At 42.3% G+C, this 22002-nt stretch overlaps 1 protein-coding gene across 17 annotated transcripts in view; it reads right to left on the minus strand.

Annotated features, from left to right (window-relative positions):
• The window catches only part of camk2d1 (calcium/calmodulin-dependent protein kinase (CaM kinase) II delta 1), a 120465-nt gene that overhangs the window by 26880 nt on the left and 71583 nt on the right, over positions 1-22002 (minus strand). For 15 of the 17 annotated variants that reach the window (XR_016483195.1, XR_016483196.1, XM_021615345.3 and 12 more), the window contains exons 7-11: positions 15770-15872; positions 6990-7073; positions 5238-5332; positions 269-391; positions 85-168 (exon numbers count right to left, since the gene is read on the minus strand). Coding sequence is in view for 15 of the 17 variants with exons in the window: in XM_021615345.3 (XP_021471020.1) it covers positions 85-168; positions 269-391; positions 5238-5332; positions 6990-7073; positions 15770-15872 (489 nt within the window). In the remaining 2 variants the exon portion in view is untranslated. Of the gene's footprint in view, positions 1-84; positions 169-268; positions 392-932; positions 1450-5237; positions 5333-6989; positions 7074-15769; positions 15873-22002 lie in introns of those variants that run through there. The other 2 variants (XM_090184044.1, XM_090184043.1) reach the window with 1 other exon arrangement.

Consider the following 22002-nt stretch of genomic DNA (forward strand, 5'->3'; position numbering starts at 1 on the left):
GGGGCTCGGATTTAGTCGAGTTGTCACTTTCTCAAAGTCTCACTCACGACATCTGGTGAAGTCCTGTGAGAAACATTCCCTCACCTTGAGTTTCCTTCTGGCGTTGAACTTCCTCAGGCACTCCACCGTCTCCTGTCTGTGCATCATGGACGCCACCGTGGAGCGTTGCTGCAGAGAGGACAGGGGGAGAGGGGGAGAACGTCATGAGTCTGTAGGTGTGCTCATCGGACCATTGAACTGAGTGAGTGAGTGAGTGAGTGACACGTACACAGATCCAGGGGTGTTTGAGTGCGTCTGTGGCGGTGACCCTCTTGACAGGGTTGATGGTCAACATCTTGTTAATCAGGTCTTTGGCCTCGGGGGTCACTGTGTCCCACTCAGGGGACGGAAACTGACGGGGAGAACATCGAGAGAGGCAATGAGGCTCGTCATCCATCAGTCCATCCATCCACTCATCTATCCTCCCATCCCTCCCTCACTCTTTCACTCCCTCCATTCAGCTTTGTTTGAAAATGTGTCCTTGGAGAAACTGGCAAAAAAAAACATCACATAGTTGCCAAAAAAACAGATTCACTGAGCAGAAGGTGCTCGTCTCCAGAGCCAAGTTGGGCTTGAGCCATTGCAGTGGGCTGTCCCCCTGCCGCTCTCCTCTCTGCCCCTCCCCCGTTCGAAAACTCAATCTGTCAGGGACAGGCGTTGGGATTGACTGGGGAGAGCAGGGAGAGGGCTGCCAGACAAGGAGGAAATAGCCTGTGCGGTGTTCCAACAGCATGCTGGGAGAGGCAATGCTCAGCCAATAGACAGAGACTGGAATTCTGATGTGTCAAGTACGGCCTTGTGTCGGGTGGTAATCAAGTGGCTAACACATTTCCTTCTTGCGCAAGATGAGAGACAAGATAAACATGTTCAATTCCAGTCACTCAAACAAGATATTTTTTTTTAAATAATTTTTATTTCACCTTTATTTAACCAGGTAGGCAAGTTGAGAACAAGTTCTCATTTACAATTGCGACCTGGCCAAGATAAAGCAAAGCAGTGCGACACATACAACACAGTTACACATGGAGTAAAACAAACATACAGTCAATAATACAGTAGAAAAATAAGTCTATATACAATGTGAGCAAATGAGGTGAGATAAGGGAGGTAAAGGCAAAAAAGGCCATGGTGGCGAAGTAAATACAATATAGCAAGTAAAACACTGGAATGGTAGATTTGCAGTGGAAGAATGTACAAAGTAGAGATAGAAATAAAGGGGTGCAAAGGAGCAAAATAAATAAATACAGTAGGGGGAGAGGTAGTTGTTTGGGCTAAATTATAGGTGGGCTATGTACACGTGCAGTAATCTGTAAGCTGCTCTGACAGCTGGTGCTTAAAGCTAGTGAGGGAGATAAGTGATTCCAGTTTCAGAGATGTTTGTAGTTCGTTCCAGTCATTGGCAGCAGAGAACTGGAAGGAGAGGCGGCCAAAGTTAGAATTGGTTTTGGGAGTGACCAGAGAGATATACCTGCTGGAGCGCGTGCTACAGGTGGGTGCTGCTATGGTGACCAGCGAGCTGAGATAAGGGGGGACTTTACCTAGCAGGGTCTTGTAGATGACCTGGAGCCAGTGGGTTTGGCGACGAGTATGAAGTGAGGGCCAGCCAACGAGAGCGTACAGGTCGCAGTGGTGGGTAGTATATGGGGCTTTGGTGACAAAACGGATGGCATTGTGATAGACTGCATCCAATTTAATGAGTAGGGTATTGGAGGTTATTTAGTAAATGACATCGCCGAAGTCGAGGATCGGTAGGATGGTCAGTTTTACGAGGGTATGTTTGGCAGCATGAGTGAAGGATGCTTTGTTGCGAAATAGGAAGACAATTCTACATTTAACTTTGGATTGTTTGATGTGAGTCTGGAAGGAGAGTTTACAGTCTAACCAGACACCTATTTATTTGTAGTTGTCCACATATTCAGAACCGTCCAGAGTAGTGATGCTGGACAGGCAGGCAGGTGCAGGCAGCGATCGGTTGAAGAGCATGCATTTAGTTTTACTTGTATTTAACCAGTTAGAGCTCTAGGGGCGCTATTTCATTTTTGGATAAAAAACGTTCCCGTTTTAAGCGCGATATTTTGTCACGAAAAGATGCTCGACTATGCATATTCTTGACAGTTTTGGAAAGAAAACACTCTGAAGTTTCAGAATCTGCAAAGATTTTGTCTGTAAGTGCCCCAGAACTCATTCTACAGGCGAAACCAAGATGATGCATCACCCAGGAATTAGCAGAATTTCTGAAGCTCTGTTTTCCATTCTCTCCTTATATGGCTGTGATTGCGCAACGAATGAGCCTACACTTTCTGTCGTTCGCCCAAGGTCTTAGCAGCATTGTGACGTATTTGTAGGCATATCATTGGAAGATTGGCCATAAGAGACTACATTTTCCAGAGGTCCGCCCGGTGTCCTTTGTCTAAATTTGTGCGTAATCTTCAGGTGCAGGCATTTTCTCCTGGGATTCAGGAGAGAAACCATGTTTCCAAGAACGATGTATCAATGAAGAGATATGTGAAAAACACCTTGAGGATTGATTCTAAACAACGTCTGCCATGTTTTCAGTCGATATTATGGAGTTAATTTGGAAAAAAGTTTGCGTTTTGAGGACTGAATTTATGGATTTTTTTTGGTAGCCAAATGTGATGTATAAAACGGAGCTATTTCTAATACACAAGGAATCTTTTTGGAAAAACTGAGTATCTGCTATCTAACTGAGAGTATCCTCATTGAAAACATCAGAAGTTCTTCAAAGGTAAATGATTTTATTTGAAGGCTTTTATGTTTTTGTTAATGTTGCGTGCTGGATGCTAACGCTAATGCTAACGCTAAATGCTAACGCGAAATGCTAACTCTAGCTAGCTACTTTTACACAAATGATTGTTTTCCTATGGTTGAGAAGCATATTTTGAAAATCTGAGATGACAGTGTTGTTTACAAAAGGCTAAGCTTGAGAGATGGCATATTTATTTCATTTCATTTGCGATTTTCATAAATAGTTAACGTTGTGTTATGCTAATGAGCTTGCTGATAGATTTACACAATCCTGGATACAGGGGTTTTTTCATAGCTAAACGTGACGCAGAAAACGGAGCGATTTGTCCTAAACAAATAATCTTTCAGGAAAAACTGAACATTTGCTATCTGAGAGTCTCCTCAATGAAAACATCTGAAGTTCTTCAAAGGTAAATGATTTTTTTGAATGCTTTTCTGTTTTTTTGTGTAAATGTTGCCAGCTGAATGCTAATGCTAAATGCTACGTTAGCCATCAATACTGTTACACAAATGATTGTTTTGCAATGGTTGAGAAGCATATTTTGAAAATCTGAGATGACAGTGTTGTTAACAAAAGGCTAAGCTTGAGAGCTAGCATATTTATTTCATTTGATTTGCGATTTTCATGAATAGTTAACGTTGCGTTATGGTAATGAGCTTGAGTCTGTATTCACGAACCCGGATCCGGGATGGGGAGATCAGAAAGGTTAAGAGCAGTTGGAGGCCATGGAAGGAAAGTTGTATGGCATTGAAGCTCGTCTGGAGGGTTGTTAACACAGTGTCCAAAGAAGGGCCAGAAGTATACAGAATGGTGTCGTCTGCGTAAGAGGTGGATCAGAGACTCACCAGCAGCAAGAGCAACATCATTGAAGCATACAGAGAAGAGAGTCGGCCCAAGAATTGAACCCTGTGGTACCCCCATAGAGACTGCTAAGAGGCCCGGACAACAGGCCCTCCGATTTGACACACTGAACACTATCAGAGAAGAAGTTGGTGAACCAGGCGAGGCAATCATTTGAGAAACCAAGCCTATCGAGTGCCGATGAGGATGTGGTGATTGACAGAGTCGAAAGCCTTGCCCAGGTCAATGAATACGGTTGCACAGTATTGGTTCTTATCGATGGCGGTTAAGATATAATTTAGGACCTTGAGCATGCCTGAGGTGCACCCATGAGCAGCTCTGAAACCAGATTGCATAGCGGAGAAGGTGCGGTGGAATTCCAAATGGTCGGTAATCTGTTTGTTGACTTGGCTTTCAAAGACCTTAGCACGGCAGGGTAGGATAGATATAGGTCTGTAGCAGTTTGGTTCAAGAGTGTCCCCCCTTTGAAGAGGGGGTTTACCACAGCTGCTTTCCAATCTTTGGGATGAGGGGATGAGGTCAATATCCTTCCAGGATACCCGGGCCAGGTCGATTAGAAAGGCCTGCTCGCTGAAGTGTTTCAGGGAGCGTTTGACAGTGATGAGTGGATCGATATAATGACCCATTACGGATGCAGGCAATGAGGCAGTGATCGCTAAGATCTTGGTTGAAAACAGCAGAGGTGTATTTAGAGGGCAAGTTGGGATGATATCTATGAGGGTGCCCGTGTTTACGGCTTTGGGGTGGTACCTGGTAGATTAGCTTTGCCTGCTAAAGTTAAGTGATCGTGATCAAAGAAACAGTGAGGGGATGGGAGGTTTCGGTATCAAAGAGCAAGCCTGCCTTAATGTCATGTAAATACTGTCAGATAACAACCATATAAATCAACTCCAGTGATACCCAGTGGTGTAAAGTACTATTTAAGTAGTTTTTGGGGGTCTGTACTTTACCATTTATATTTTTGACAACTTTTACTTCACAAAATTCCTAAAGAAAATAACATAATTTTCACTCCATACATTTTCCCCTGACACCCAAAAGTAGTCATTACATTTTGAATGCTTAGCTGGACAGGAAAATGGTCAAATTCACGCAAGAGAACATCCTTGGTCATCCGTACTACGTCTGATCTGTCAAACTCGCTAAACACAAATGCATTGTTTGTAAATGATGTCTGAGTGTTGAAGCGTGCATCTGGCTACCCATAAATAAACACAAAAACTAGAATATGTTTCCGTCTGGTTTGCGTAATATAAGGAATTTGATATAATGTATACTTTTGATACTTAAGTATATTTAAAAGTAAATACTTTGACTTTTACTCCATTGTATTTTACTGGGTGACTTTCACTTGAGTCGTTCTCTATTAAGGCATCTTTACTTTTACTCAAGTACGACAATTGAGTACGTTTTCCACCACTGGTGATACCTTAAGCCAGTGAGACTCTGCCAAATAGATTTCCACAGTAAGTGTCAAACACTGCTGACAGATTGGCAAACAGATAAATGTGTCTGTGTGAAAGCATGTACTGTACATGACAGAGTATGTGTGTGTCGTGTCAGTACTCACATCGTAAGCCCCAGCCTTGATCTGCTGGTACAGTCTGTGCTGGTCCTCGTCCCAGAAGGGAGGGTAGCCCACCAGGAGAATGTAGAGAATCACACCTGATGAGACAGAGACACAAACATGTCATCAGGATTGATACTAATTATGAATGAATGTCATTTCAAAAATGATACTCAAATCTCAGCAAGAGGAGAAAGTACAATCAGTATGACCCAATAATTGTAATGGCTTTTAGTGACTTAAATCAGAGAATGTGAGCGCCGCTCATCACTCCACGTACTTTCCAACCGCTCCACTAAAAACCAATCCTCAAAAAATGTACATTTAAAAAAATCAAATGTATCCACAATTTAACCAACAACCATCTATGTTTGTGACCACCTGGACCTACCATTAAGTTTAGAAGTATTGAAACCAAACCATATGGATTTGAATGAAAAGTACTTTTTGTTGTATTAAATCATTACAGTCTATAAATTGCACACACAGGCTGTGACTTAGAATAAAATTAAATGATAAATTCCTTATTAGGCTCCATCTACAGTGCCTTTGAATACATTTTTAGAAACATGGCCAGTCTGAAGTTTCGGGTTCATGCGATGGAGCCTGGAGTAGCAGGCTCGCAGTGGAGAAAACCCTCTCAGCGCTTGCAGAGCCACTGTGGATGCTAATCGTCTTTCGGGCCACTCTTTCCATGCTGGGCAGGGATGTGTAGTTTTTTATTTTTCTGTAGGTAGGCCTAGATTTTTAGGTAAAATAACCCTAACAAAACAGAAAGCTCCTTAAAAAAGGTAATATGCCAGGTCTATTCAATGATGGCATATTGTATAGATAATAGAACGAAAATGAACGAAACTTTAAAGAGATCTGATTTTTAGTTTATAAATACTTTGCTACAATGACACAATGACTGTGCTCCACTCAGTTAGCTACCCACCTCATTCCTTTCTGTTAGCAGGTACGTCTTTTCAGATTCCAAAAATGATTATTTAGTTGTAGACACTACGTCACCTACTCCATCATCTCTTGCTCTTGGTCCTCCTCATCTTTGCAAGTCACCTTGATTTATCAGTTTCTTTATGAAAATATTTAGCATCCTAAATGACCGTGTCTAAAGCAAGGAGCTGTAGTAGCACACAAGTAGACAACAAATGCATGCTGGGCCGGGCATGCCCTGAGCTCGTGAAGTGAGCGCTACTGGAGCGTGGAGCTAGTTTCCCAAAAGGCTGGCGCTCCATGCTCCAGTCAAATTGGGTACGCTCCACTCCTCGCTCCCAGCTCCACTCAGATCCTCTGGACTTAACACAAGTTAACAGCTTTCATTGTTATACGGATGAGGAGATCAAGAGAGGACAGAAAAGGACTCCCTCTTCATAGACTCCTCCCACTATAAGGGTTTTCATCATGTCACCGTCATTGTGGTTACAAAAACAATCAAAGCACTTCAGCACTGTGTTGCTCATTTGCTGGTAGGTTACCGGGATGAGCTCAAGGGCCCTTGGTTGGTCAGTAGAGCACTAACGACACAAATAAGTCATTGTGGCCCAAAATTCAGAGACGCACAGGTTGTGAATGAGTGTGTGGTAGACATTAAAGCCCAGGTGGCCCTTGAGTTTATGTAACGAGTGTGCTGCCGTGAATAATTCAACTGGATGAACTCATTGTCTGTGTGAGAGCCATGTAGGTCCTTTGTAGTTGGTACTAGCCTTTAGCTTAAAGACCAAATAGATTGTTCCATGTTGGGAAGTTCCTTACCACAGGCCCACATATCCACAGGTTTCCCATAGGGGTCTTTCCTCAGGACCTCTGGGGACAGGTAGCCTGGGGTTCCCGCAAAACCTGGAACAGAGATGAGATGTCATGTAAATTAACTACAGTTCCCAAGATAGATGTACACTTACATCCCATATTTATTAGGATCCCCATTGGTTACTACATGATTCTATATGTGTTATTTCATAGTTTTGATGTCTTCACTATTTTTCTACAATGTAGAAAATAGTAAAACCCTTGAATGAGTAGATGTGTCCAAACTTTTGACTGGTAGCGTACGTACATTGCTCCAATAGCACAAATGCACAGTATTAAACGCACATTAAAATACAACATGACAATATTGTGTGGGTCTGTGTAGTGTGTGTGAGCGTGTGTATTTTATACAGGGTTTTTTATATCTGATTTTACTGCTCGACTGAGGTACTTAATGTGGAAGAGAATTCCATGTAGTCATGGCTGTATGTAGTACTGTGTATTTCCCAGAGTCTGTTCTGGACATGAGGACTGTGAAGAGACCGGTGACCTATCTAGGGGAATATGAATGGGTGTCTGACCTGTATGTTAGCTGTTTGAACAGACAGTTTGATGCTTTCAACATGCCGATACCTCTCACAAAAGAGAGGTAGTGATGCAGTCAATCTCTCCTCTACTTTGAGCCAGGAGAGATTGACATGCATGTTATATTTTAAGGGCCACCGTGCTACTCTGTTCTGCACCAACTGTAATTTGCCTATGTCCATCTTTGTGACACTTGACAATATAAATGAGCAGTAGTCCAGGTGTGATAAAACTAGGGTCTGTAGGACTTGTTTTCTCGATTGTGATGTCAAGAGAGCAGAGCTTTATCACAGACAAACCTCTCCTCATCAATATGTTTTGACCAAGTCAGTTTACAATCTAGGCTTACATTATGGGTTGCAGTGATATAACTTGCTGTGGTAGCAGACGTGTATCATTTTGAGTCATCAGCATACATAGACACACAGGCTTTACTCAAGGCTAGTGGTAGATCGTTAGTAAAAAAAAATAGAAAAAAGGGGCCAAGACAGCTGCCTTGAGGTATCCCAAAAAATGACCAGGTTCACGCTAGATGCGCTTAGGTTAGGTAACTCTCAATCCATGATATGGCAGAGGATGCAAAGCTATAACAGTCTGCTGCTGAAAAAACGATGATCGCTAATTTCAAAAGCTGCACTGATGTCTAACAAAACAGCTCCAACAAAACAGCTCCTAAATTCTTATTACAAATTTATTGCAGCCTATCATCAGTCATTATATGTTGAGTCCCTTTCCTTATAAGCATGATAAAAGTCAGTCGTTCATTTGTTTACTGTGAAACGGCATTGCATCTGGTCAAGCACATTTTTCCCCGGGGTCACACGCGCCCCCCCTGGCATCACTCCGAGCCCCCCCAGGGGGGCGCGCCCCACTATTTGAGAAGGACTGCTCTAGCGTTTGAACGGTGTAAACGCCAAGATATTATGACCCAATTCCCGAAAGCTACGACTATCAGGAACACGTAGATGCTCATAAGGAATCGTTAGAAGGGAGAGTGACAAACAAACACCCCTGATGACAGAGGGAAATTAATTCAAAGCATACTTCCTTCAGACTGGAATTTGGTATTAACTGATTTGAAATACTTAGTTTTCAGGTGATTTTAAAATGACAATTACTTTTAAGAAGCTTTAAATAGTTGTTCAAATAAAATAAAAAAATGGTGAGTGAGCGTTGTGGTTTTTCCATTTCAATATTATCAAAATGTTTTGGTTGCACCTCGACTCACATCGGTTGAGAGTAGAGGTCGACCGATTAATCGGAATGGCCGATTAATTAGGGCCAATTTCAAGTTTTCATAACAATTGGAAATCTGTATTTTTGGGAGCCGATTTGCCGATTTTTAATTTTTTTATTATAATTTTTTTTAAAATTATTTATACCTTTATTTGACTAGGCAAGTCAGTTAAGAACACATTCTTATTTTCAATGACGGCCTAGGAACGGTGGGTTAACTGCCTTGTTCAGGGGCAGAACGACAGATTTTCAACTTGTCAGCCCAGGGGATCCAATCTTGCAACCTTACAGTTAACTAGTCCAACGCAATAACGACCTGCCTCTCTCGTTGCACTCCACAAGGAGACTGCCTGTTACGCGAATGCAGTAAGCCAAGTTAAGTTGATAGCTAGCATGGTTGATGATATTACTAGATATTATCTAGCGTGTCCTGCGTTGCATATAATCTGACTGAGCATACAAGCATACAAGTATCTAAGTATCTGACTGAGCGGTGGTAGGCAGAAGCAGAAACATTAATTCAAACAGCACTTTCGAGTGTTTTGCCAGCAGCTCTTCGTTGTGCGTCAAGCATTGCGCTGTTTATGACTTCAAGCCTATCAACTCCCGAGATGAGGCTCGTGTAACCAAAGTGAAATGGCTAGCTAGTTAGCGCGTGCTAATTGTCGTTGTGTTGCTGGTTCGAGCCCAGGGAGGAGCGAGGAGAGGGACGGAAGCTATATTGTTACACTGGCAATACTAAAGTGCCTCTAAGAACATCCAATAGTCAAAGTTAATGAAATACAAATGGTAGAGGGAAATAGTCCTATAATTCCTATAATAACTATAACCTAAAACTTCTTACCTGGGAATATTGAAGACTCATGTTAAAAGGAACCACCAGCTTTCATATGTTCTCATGTTCTGAGCAAGGAACTGAAATGTTAGCTTTCTTACATAGCACATATTGCACTTTTACTTTCTTCTCCAACACTTTGTTTTTGCATTATTTAAACCAAATTGAACATGTTTCATTATTTACTGGAGGCTAAATTGATTTTATTGATGTATTATATTAAGTTAAAATAAGTGTTCATTCAGTATTGTTGTAATTGTCATTATTTCAAATAAATAAAAAATTCAAAAATCATCCGATTAATCGGTATCGGATCTTTTTGGTCCTCCAATAATCGATATCGGCGTTGAAAAATCATAGTCGGTCGACCTCTAGTTGAGAGCCCTCCACTTTCTTAATATCTTTTTGCAACTTTTCATTTTAAGAAAAGTGCTTTATTGGTGTGTGCGCGCGCTGCTTTTTAATACACTTCTTCCGAATAATAATTGCATGTAGAAAATGTCCGGCCTCCCTGCAATTAACCTTTTTGACATCTGACCCCTGTAAGATGGATATCCCTGACATATACCATCAAGCATTTCATATTTTATCCAGATACTGACTGTCAGCACTAGGTAGTCTATAGCAATTACCCACAAGAATAGGCTTTAGGTGAGGCAGGTGAACCGGTAGCCATATTACTTCAACAGCATTTGACATTGACCCCCCATTTTGTAGGCCCACGAATAAAAAATGTTATCTGTGGGATGCAGGGTCTCAACTTAATGTTAGAATAGAAGGTACAATTTCGAAATATGCTCGTGGATCAGCAGTTTTTCTCTTACGTCAGTCACTGAAAGTTGGGTAAATCCATTTGTGTTCAATAATTTGACAGCACCCCTTTTGATTTGAATGAAACCTTCAATACATATTTGCCCACAGAAGAAGTGGTCAGAAATGTACTTTTTGAAGCCTCCCGGGTAGCGCAGTGGTTAAGGGCTCTGTACTGCAGCGCCAGCTGTGCCACCAGAGATTTTTTTTTGGTACACAATATTTTTTAAAGCAGACATAGAATATCCATTTGAGCACGGTGAAGTTATTAATTACATGGTGTGTCAATACAACCAGTCACTACAGAGATACAGGCGTCCTTCCTAATTCAGCTGCATTTGAATTTGGCGCTCTGCAGCTGCCGGAGAGGAAGGAAACCGCTCAGGATTTTCACCATGAGACCAATGGTGACTTTAAAACAGTTACAGAGTTTAACTAGGGGTGGTAGGAGAAAACTGAGGATGGATCAACAACATTGTAGTTACTCCACAAAACTAACCTAATTGACAGTGAAAAAAAGGAAGCCTGTGTAGAATTGTTTTCATCCAATACATGCATCCTGTTGGCAACAAGGCACTAAAGTAATAATGCAAAACAATGTTGCAAAGCAATTAACTTTTTCTCTTAATACAAGTCTTACAGTTGACTTAAAACCTCTTGGTGTTAGGGGGCAGTATTTTCATTTTTGGAAAAAAAAACGTTCATGTTTTAAACGGGATATTTTGTCAGGAAAAGATGCTAGAATATGCATATAATTGACAGCTTTGGATAGAAAACACTCTAACGTTTCCAAAACTGTAAAGAAATTGTCTGTGAGTATAACAGAACGGATGTTGCAGGCGAAAGCCTGAGAAAAATCCAATCCGGAAGTGCCCCAGGTTTTGAAAGCGCTGCGTTCCAATGACTCCCTATTCAGCTGTGAATGTACCATCAACGAACTTACGCTTTCTACGTATTCCCAAAGGTGTCTACAGCATTGTGACGTAGTTTTACGCATTTCTGTTGAAGAATAGCCGTAGGCGGCCACATTGCGTAAGTGGTCACATGGTGGCTCCGAGAGAGATTCTCACGTAAAATACAGAGGTAGCCATTACTCCAATCGGTCCAAGTGAAAAACGAATTGTCCCGACGGATATATTATCGAATAGATATTAGAAAAACAACTTGAGGATGGATTCTAAACAACGTTTGCCATGTTTCTGTCGATATTATGGAGCTCATTTTGAATATTTTTCAGCGTTGTGGTGACCGCAATTTCTGGGCGATTTCTCAGCCAAACGTGAAGAACAAACGGAGCTATTTCGCCTACAAAAATAATATCTTGGGAAAAAAATTAACTTTGGCTGTCTACCTGGGAGTCTCATGAGTGAAAACATCCAAAGTTCATCTAAGGTACACGATTTAATTTGATTGCTTTTCTGATTTCCGTGACAAGGTTGCCTGCTGCTAGCAGAGCCCAGCATAGCATTATGCCATGATAAACTTACACAAATGCTTGTCTAGCGTTGGCTGTAAAGCATATTTTGAAAATCTGAGATGACAGGGTGATTAACAAAAGGCTAAGCTGTGTTCCAATATATTTCACTTGTGATTTTCATGAATAGGAATATTTTCTAGGAAGATATATGTCCGTTGCGTTATGCTAATTAGGGTCAGATGATGAAAACGGTCCCGTTCACAGAATGGGGTGTCACTACAGGTTAAATCTGCTTTAAAAGCTATGGCAACAACTGGAAATAGTAGTCTGGCAATGACCAAACACCCAATTTGGGAGAGCTTGACAAAACTTGAAAATAATAAATGGGCAAATTTTGCACAATCCAGGTATGGAAAGCTCTTGCACTTACCCAGAAAGAGTCTTCTACAAAGGTGTTTCTACAAAGTATTGACACAGGGGTGCGAATACTTATGTAAATTAGATATTTCTGTATTTACATTTTCAACAAATTTGCAAAAAAAATCTAAAAACATGTTTTCACTGTCATTCTAGGGCATTGTGTGTAGATGGATGAAAGAAGAACACATTTTATCCATTTAGAATTAAAGGCTGTAACAACAAAATGTGGAATAAATCAGGGGGTATGAATACTTTCTGAAGGCACTGCATATTAATGTGGGCCATTTTTTTTGCCCTGATCCAGGTTGCTTGTTTGTTTTTTGTGCTTTACTGGCGTAGAAGTAGGCATGATATTGTGTGATATTTTACAGTACAGGGTTAACTGCTTACAGAGGGATTCCTACTAAGGCAAACTGTCTCAGTGCTAACAGTGTAATTCAGGTTTATAGGCACAGGATTACTGCAGACAATAGCTATCAGATTGACAGAAATATTCCGGGGAGTTAGAGGAACATACATTTGGTTACTTACATCCACCGTACTACCATTTCTAAGGGACTTTCAATGTCCTCTGTTGCTGATTATGACAGGTAGGATTAGAGCACAAATAGACCCAGGCCGTCAGGGTCTAAAACTGTTCGCAATGTTGCTGGAGATAATCCTGGAACCCCTGTGGGTAGGGTGAATCCTGTCTCGTTTAAGAGACAGCCTAGAGGTCAAATTAATCTTTAATGCAATGTTTATGGGCCACGATTAACAAGCTTCCAAAACTTCCCACTGGAACGGCCACCTGGGGAACGTAGTGTGGCTCCCCGCCAGTGGAATGCAGCCTACTTCTCTAAAGAACTAAAATTCCCAGCATGCCCTGGGGCACCACCAGTGAACTGGGTAGATGATTCTCAGGTGACAGCCAGCCCAGGGGATTAGGATAATTAGTCTGCCATCCTGTGGGGATAAGCAGGCAAATGGCCCTGTTTATCCACCTAATAAAACCTGCACTATAAACCCAGAGAGCTGACACACCTCACAGTCTCACGTCTCACACATTAACCAGGTAAACAAACTACGTAAACAAATAACATTTTATTTGTCACGTGTGCCGAATACAACAGGTCTACAGCTGTTATTTTCAGCTCATGTGACAAATAAAATGTTATTTGTTTACTAAGTCTTCAAACCCAAGGCTCCACGACCAGTACGGAAGCTAAGTGGACCTTACAGTGAAACCTTACAGTGAAATGCTTGCTAACAAGCACTTAACATGTATTTTTCTGAACTGCATTGTTGGTTAAGAAAGTATTTTCTAAAATAAACTGAAGTTTAAAAAAATGTAAAATAATAATTAGAGCAGCAATAAAATAACAGTAGCGAGGCTATATACTGGGGGTACCATTACAGAGTCAATGTGCGGGGGCACCAGTGTTTAGTCCCAGGGTCCTTAGCTTAGTGATGAGCTTTGAGGGCACTATGGCATTGAACGCTGAGCTGTAGTCAATGAATAGCATTCTCACATAGGTGTTCCTTTTGTCAAGGTGGGAAAGGGCAGTGTGGAGTGCAACAGAGATTGCATCATCTGTGGATCTGTTGGGGCGGTATGCAAATTGGAGTGGGTCTAGGGTTCCTGGGATAACGGTGTTGATGTGAGCCATGACCAGCCTTTCAAAGCACTTCATGGCTACAGACGTGAGTGCTACGGGTCGGTAGTCATTTAGGCAGGTTACCTTAGTGTTCTTGGGCACTGGGACTGCTTGAAACATGTTGATATTACAGACTAGGTCAGGGACAGGTTGAAAATGTCAGTGGAAGACACTTGCCAGTTTGTCAGCGCATAATCAGAGTACACATCCTGGTAATCTGTCTGGCCCTGCGGCCTTGTGAATGTCGTCTAGTTTAAAGGTCTTACTCACATTGGCTAAGGAGAGCGTGATCACACAGTCGTCTGGAACAGCCGATGACAAAGTACTTCTAAAGGTTGTGTGTCTTTAGATATTGTTTAGAATAAAACGCGGTCTGTAAAGCACAGTACGTGCTTAGTTACACCCTGGGGCTATATAGTAAAACAACACATTTCATAGGGGTGAAAAAATATATACAGTGCCTTGCGAAAGTATTCGGCCCCCTTGAACTTTGCGACCTTTTGCCACATTTCAGGCTTCAAACATAAAGATATAAAACTGTATTTTTTTGTGAAGAATCAACAACAAGTGGGACACAATCATGAAGTGGAACGACATTTATTGGATATTTCAAACTTTTTTAACAAATCAAAAACTGAAAAATTGGGCGTGCAAAATTATTCAGCCCCCTTAAGTTTATACTTTGTAGCGCCACCTTTTGCTGCGATTACAGCTGTAAGTCGCTTGGGGTATGTCTCTATCAGTTTTGCACATCGAGAGACTGACATTTTTTCCCATTCCTCCTTGCAAAACAGCTCGAGCTCAGTGAGGTTGGATGGAGAGCATTTGTGAACAGCAGTTTTCAGTTCTTTCCACAGATTCTCGATTGGATTCAGGTCTGGACTTTGACGCCCAATTTTTCAGTTTTTGATTTGTTAAAAAAGTTTGAAATATCCAATAAATGTCGTTCCACTTCATGATTGTGTCCCACTTGTTGTTGATTCTTCACAAAAAAATACAGTTTTATATCTTTATGTTTGAAGCCTGAAATGTGGCAAAAGGTCGCAAAGTTCAAGGGGGCCGAATACTTTCGCAAGGCACTGTAGAAGACAGGGAAGTCAATGTTTTTGACGACACTGGGCCCTTTATGTATTGTTAAATTAAGGCAAGAAAACGGGTCCACCTGTACATTTATAAGTTTTGAGTGTTGGGCGAAAAGTTTTTAAAATGTACCACTTACTCCTGAAATTGGCACCAAAGAGACTGATGTTTTATTTTTTATTACATACATCTCTTCTGTAAAAAGTGCTAGAGAAAGTGTTCTCTTCAAACAGGTGAGGCCATTTTTAATTGTATCATCCTGTCGGAATTCTAGACCATTTTAGTGTAGAGAAACGTAAGTAATATTTACAACTTTTTAAATCGTTTTGGTGCAGATTTCACGTGTAAGAGATGGGAATAATACTGTGAAATTTATGATTACGCCTTTTAGTGTAAGAGCCATTTGAAAAGACCGCCTGCAATTTCAGCCAGTGATGGAGTTTTGGCCTGCCTGATGTCATCACCAAATTAGTTAGACTAATAACAAAGACTTCCAAACCACTCTGCCAATAACAGTTCATTTCCCCCTCACTACTCAGACCACTCCCAGTCCTAGCAACATTTGTGCTTGAAAAACTGCTCTTTGCTAAGAAGTTCTGTAAAAAATTTATTGAAAACAATCACATTAATTGTTACCTAGAAATTATTTGATATTTAGATTTAAAAAATTGGCTGCATTGGACATTTAAAACAAGTCTTCAATTGAACAGCCAAGTTTGGGATCCTTGGTGATATTTGAACAGTTCTCTTACTGACTGGTACTCACCGAACCATGCCTGCTGGTCTCCCTGCACCTCGATGGCCAGACCAAAGTCTGCCAACTTCACCGCTGCGCCCTTCAGCTTACTGGCTAGGAGCAGATTTTCAGGCTTGGAGTGGAGAGAGAGAGGGAGGGACAGGATTTCAAAACTTCTCACATAGCAATATACGTGAAAATGAACATGTCTGCAATAATATATTATACAGTAGGTGTATTCTGTCTAGTATTTTGGGTGATATTCACACTGGGTTGTAAAAACCTAGACGGTGGGTCATCTCACCATTGAAAAATTGTATGATCCCCACTATACCTACAAAGTATGTGGACACCCCGTTTTATTATTGGATTCAGTTATGTCAGCCACACCTGTTGCTGACAGGTGTATAAAATCGAGCACACAGCCATGCAATCTCCACAGACAAACATTGGCAGTAGAATGGCCTTACTGAAGAGCTCAGTGACTTTCAATGTGGCACCATCATAGGATGCCATGGTTCCAACAAGTCAGTTCATCAACTTCCTGCCTTGCTAGAGCTGCCCCGGTCAAATGTAAGTGCTGTTATTGTGAAGTGGAAATGTCTAGGAGCAACAATGTCTCAGCTGCGAAGTGGTAGGCCACACAAGCTCACAGAACGGGACCACGGAGTGTTGAAGCACATAAAAAACAATCTGCCTGAGAACGCTGCCTGCCCGAATGCATAGTGCCAACTGTAGTTTGATGAAGGAGGAATAATGGTCTGGGGCTGTTTTTCATGGTTCGGGCCCCTTAGTTCCAGTGAAGGGAAGTCTTAACGCTACAACATGCAATGATACGAGTGCTGAAGCGCGTAGCGCATTACAATCGTCTGTCCTCGGTTGCAACACTCATTACCAAGTTCCAAACTGCCTCTGGAAGCAACGTCAGCACAATAACTGTTGATCGGGAGCTTCATGAAATGGGTTTCCATGGCCGGGCAGCCGCACACAAGCCTAAGGTCAGTAATGAATGAAGTGATGAATCATGCTTTACCATCTGACAGTCTGACGGACAAATCTTAGTTTGTTGGATGCCAGGAGGATACTACCGCCCGAATGCATAGTGCCAACTGTAAAGTTTGGTGGATGAGGAATAATGCTCTGGGGCTGTTTTTCATGGTTCGGGCTAGGCCCCTCAGTTCCAGTGAAGGGAAATCTCAACGCTATTGCATACAATGACATTCTAGACCATTCTGTGCTTCCAACTTTATGGCAACAGTTTGAGGAAGGCCCTTTGCTGTTCAGCATGACAATGTCCCCGTGCACAAAGCGAGGTCCATACAGAAATGGTTTGTCGAGATAGGCGTGGAAGAAATTGACTGGCCTGCACAGAGCCCTGACCTCAACCCATCAAACACCTTTGGGATGAATTGGAACGCAGACTAAGAGCCAGGCCTAATCGCCCAACATCAGTGCCTGACCTCACCAATGCTTGTGGCTGAATGGAAGAAAGTCCTTACAACAATGTCCCAACATCTAGTGGAAAGCCTTCCCAGAAGAGTGAAGGCTGTTATAGCAGCAAAGGGAGGACCAACTCCATATTAATACCCATGATTTTGGAATGAGATGTTTGACGAGCAGGTGTCCACATACTTTTGGTCATGAAGTGTAGGACCAAATTCCATTAACCAAATGATATTTTGGCACATTACTATGGCAATCCCCTCTATAACCCACTCATAACTTATCAGTACTGTGTAATAATGAACTCCATCGTGTCCCCTCCTGTGTCCCTGTGGGGCCATGCATGTTCACCGTCACCAAGCCTGCTTCTCTAGGGGAGCAGCTCTCTATGACTCAACGCTCTCACTCAACACACACTGGGGACAATATTACACCAGCTACGTCAGTGTTGAGTAACAGGATTGACACTGATATAGACCCAGCAAAGAGAGTGGACACAGCTTGATCTTCACAAAGATACACGAGAGTGTGTAATAAGCCACACGCCGTCAAGGCTGCCGTCCAGCCCAAGGTGTGGGGCTACAATGTCTGAGGTCGACAGTGACTCATGCATAGTCCAAATCGGAACAGGAAGGGGAGGGGCTTAGAGAATAGGTTACAGGTTGAGGATTAACGCCGTTGCTGACATTTTCAAAGCGGCTTCTAGGAGTCTAAATTTGAAATAAATTCAAGAGAGATAGACTTAATGTAATAAACAGGAGATGTGAGTAGAGGCTGTTTCAGCCACTTTTTGGAGCGAAGCTGCTTTGCTTGTGGGGCAAATACATTAGTTACAGTACCTCAAGAACAGTATGTCAGTGGACTGACCACTTCTATGGCCTAGATCAGCGGTCACCAAACTTTTCTGAGTCAAGATCACTTTGAGTCAAAATCCAAGACGAGATCTAACGCTTAGATTATTTTGGGGGGGGAACTTAAAACGTAAGCCTATGCAACATTAACCAATTCAAAACAGTTCTGTAGCAGAGGTTTGTGCAGTAAGCTATAGGCTCAATACATTATCACTGCAAATTGGCTATGCTTGAATTACTAGTTAGGCACAGCTGAGTGAGCATAATCATTGGCTTTAGTTTATTTTTACTGGACTGATGGCCTGCGTCTGATGGTCAGTCTGAGGGGTGGGAGTGAGCGGCTGCCTCTCACCCGACTCACCGTCCCTCCCCTCTCGCTACCTCCACTTAAAAAAAAGGGGACACTGTGTTCCAGCTGATGGCGAATCTCAAGTTGCACTGCATGAATTCTGCCTCATGCACCAATTCATGTTGTTACGCCTACGACCGGAGATTGTGAAATATTCCTCGATATTAAGAGAGACAAGCCGCTAACAATAACAACGTATGATTATCGGAACACTTTGCTATACTCCTTCATTGCAGCTGCAGTGCTGGTTGTAGTGTGAGTGGAAGTAGGGAGAAGACGCATTTTATGGCTTATAAAAGTTTTGGAACAAAGTGTTGGGACATTGCTGAATAACTTAAACATGAACTCACTCATAAAAACAGCAGTTCTTTGGTGTGTTCGTTGAGTCTCTCTCTAGTCATGGTTTTAAACGTTTTGAAATCTCAACAGTATCAACTTTGCTGTGAGTTTATTTTTTATTTTTACAGTCTGGAAACTGTGCAGCCGGTGGTAGGCCTATAGGTGCACTTGATTCTCTGGGCCTGTCGGGTAGTTCTACCGTCAGACACGTGAAATGGTTGAAAATGGGAACACTGCCTTCCCGGTTCAGTGTACCTACCGCCAACAGCGCGGAACAAATAAAAAAATAGGGGAAAAAAAGGCTTTACTGTTTTTTGTTACAGAAACGTTTGGTAATCGACTAGGAATACCTTGGAGATCAACCAGTCGATAGCGATCAACCAGTTGGTGACCACTGGCCTATATAAAGGAATCAATTCCTCAACATTATATAGCATCAAATCAAACAAGGTAAATTCATGATCATTCATTGGTGCAGTTAGTAGAGCATTTGTGAATTGTGATTCGTGCAGATCAGTGCGCAGGGACGGGGCTCACATGCTACGGTGGGGGGGGGGGGGGGGGTAAGTGCAGTCAACAGTGCCATGCAGTCATTGCAAACGCCCCTACTAACCCAGCCTCCCCTCCCCACCAGAACATCATGTAACCTGTGTGATGTGACTGGAAGGGGCCAGTTAAAAATGTTTAAAAAATCTCAGCCTCATAACATCCATCATATAGACCAGGGCTATTCAACTCTTACCCTACCAGGTCCAGAGCCTGCTGGTTTTCTGTTCTATCTGATAATGAATTGCACACACCTGGTGTGCCAGGTCTAAAGCAGTCCCTGATTAGAGGGTAACAATGAAAACAACGCAGTGGAACTGGCTTCGAGGTCCAGAGTTGAGTTTAAGGGCTATAGAGTCTTCCTTATAACACATCATCCCTAAACAGCTTTAAATAAATAATGTGCTTCATAACCAAATAGCTATTACGGAAGACTCAATATGACTAACAATCCCTAAATAGGCAGATCGATACGTTGTAATCTAATCTAAACGCACATATGAGAGCTATAGTCCCTAGCTAGTATAGCTTTCAGGACTAGGTAAATTAATTGTGGTGTGTGTGGGAACATATCTAGCTCACTGTGATCAGGATTGACGCCCGGTCCTCAGGGCTCCTGTATAATGGGTCTAATTTAATTCAGGTCTCGCAGCCATAAAGATGTAATTATTACTAGCCTCGGTGGCCTTACTGTATCTACTGCAACCGAGAAAGATGCACTCAGCTTTCAGTCACACACACACAACTACAACGCTGACAAATTCACCCGTCTACCCTCACGCATATCTCTCACTTACTATTCCTCAATCTCAACTTCAGGGATTTAAACCAGTGGCTTGGTATCTAAACCTAGAGGGAGCGGGGAATCTACAGGAGGGCAGTGGAAGGAGAGAGAGGGGGGACAGGGACAGCCCTGGTCTCTAATGCAGTCATCCAGACCAGCATCATCCAGAGAGGCCTGAACTCCCGTGTGGACAGGCAGAGGACGAGAGAGAGAAACAGCGTCAGTGATTAGAGCAGCTGGGAGGAAGAGGAGGAGGGGAGATTGGCCAGAGGGAATGAAGGAGGACAAGAGGGAATAGTTCAGTTCAGGGTAAAAGGAAGAGAAAAAAAAGAACAGAAGAGGAGCGAAGGAAAGAGGATGAGGCATGAAAAAGGAGATGGACAGATGAGCAGGGATAATGAGACGAAGAGGAGGAGGTAGACCTGAACAGAGTGCCGTCAGCGTCGAGTCCGACAGAAGTCAATGAGTCTTGAAGGAACAGCTTGAGAGGGATGTCTGGTCTGATGCAGTCAGTCTGTGTGTGGTCTGGTGGAAACAGTCTAGAGTGCAAACTGCTTAACTGTGTCCAACTAAATTTAGGTTGGTTGGATACAATGGTACCGTTCAGTACAATTACAGTGTGTCAAAATTACTATATGCATGAGTGTGTGCGAGTGTGTGCAGGTGTGTGTCAATATGGGTCCTCCCCCAACACACACGTACACACACACACACACGTACACACACACACACACACACACACACACGTAGGTCACACCAGTGTGAAGAGATGGCCTTTCATCGGCCTCTTTCATGCTTTGTTTTGTTCATATTTGTTTTTTGTCTATTCTGCCGCTCCCCATGGTAACAAGCTGGTAGCAGCCAATCAGAGCACTGACTGAGAGGGCCTCGGCGAATGCAAACGCAGGGTGATTATTTCAGGAGTGAAATTGTGCTCCTGGCTGCACCTGGCTCATTTGATTAGCAAATTTGAGTTCTGAAACTTGCCATGACGGCAATGACCGGGGGGATTGGAGAAGGGTACACCCTAAGAAGGTCGTTCCATGAAATGTGTGACTTTTGATATTTTAAGTAGAAATTGTGCACCAATATAGATTTAAAAATATATAAAAACCACATGAAGAATTCAATAAATGTGATTTTTAATATGAATAAAGATTTGCTAAAGAAAAGAACATCGACATTTTGACATGTCCCTCTGTGTACCCTATGACCTCCAGGAAGATTTGAACCCACTTAACCCCAACATTTCTCCAAGTTTTCCGAGATATTTTGTTGCTTTGACAGTCATTTCTGAAGATGATTATTTATCTAGTGTCATTAGTGATTCAAACCTGTCCCTCATTTTAAAGGCCAACCCTGTTATGTGAACTGAACTCATGTTAATATGATGAAACTACTATTCCAGAGTGGGTTGAGTGGGTTGAGCATGACACGTCAACCCATAGATAGACAGGCTAGAAATGTTTTATCCATTTCATTTTTTTATGTGAAGATTGCATTCAATTGCATCTCCCTGTCGCACACCACAAGCTTCCATTCCCCCTGTCACAAGGGAATTTATACCTGATTTAAGTTAAAATCACAACCATGTTACTTTATTTGGCACCTACTAAGCACTAAATAGTATTTTTGTTGGTTAAGCCTCAAGATGGGGAAACGTGTTGTTTCAATAAGTTGAACATTTTGCTCTTTATAACAGAAAGGAAAGGCACTGAATTAGTCGAAAGGCCCAACAAGGGCAAGTCTCCAAATTCTACTTGGACAATTTCATCCTAATCATCGTCTTATTATTTTGTTTAACAAGCCTGATTTTATCCACCATTGAATTGGAGCGATTGCAGGCCCTATTTCCGTGCCTATTAACACCTCTGTCGCTGTTCTGAAGACAAACACGGTGCGTCAGTGGAGGTGTGGACGTAAGAGGTCGACAAGAGGTCGACATGCCTCT

This window comes from Oncorhynchus mykiss, chromosome 9, assembly GCF_057628025.1.
Source record: "Oncorhynchus mykiss isolate SJ-2025 chromosome 9, ASM5762802v1, whole genome shotgun sequence".
Taxonomy (NCBI): Eukaryota; Metazoa; Chordata; class Actinopteri; order Salmoniformes; family Salmonidae; genus Oncorhynchus; species Oncorhynchus mykiss.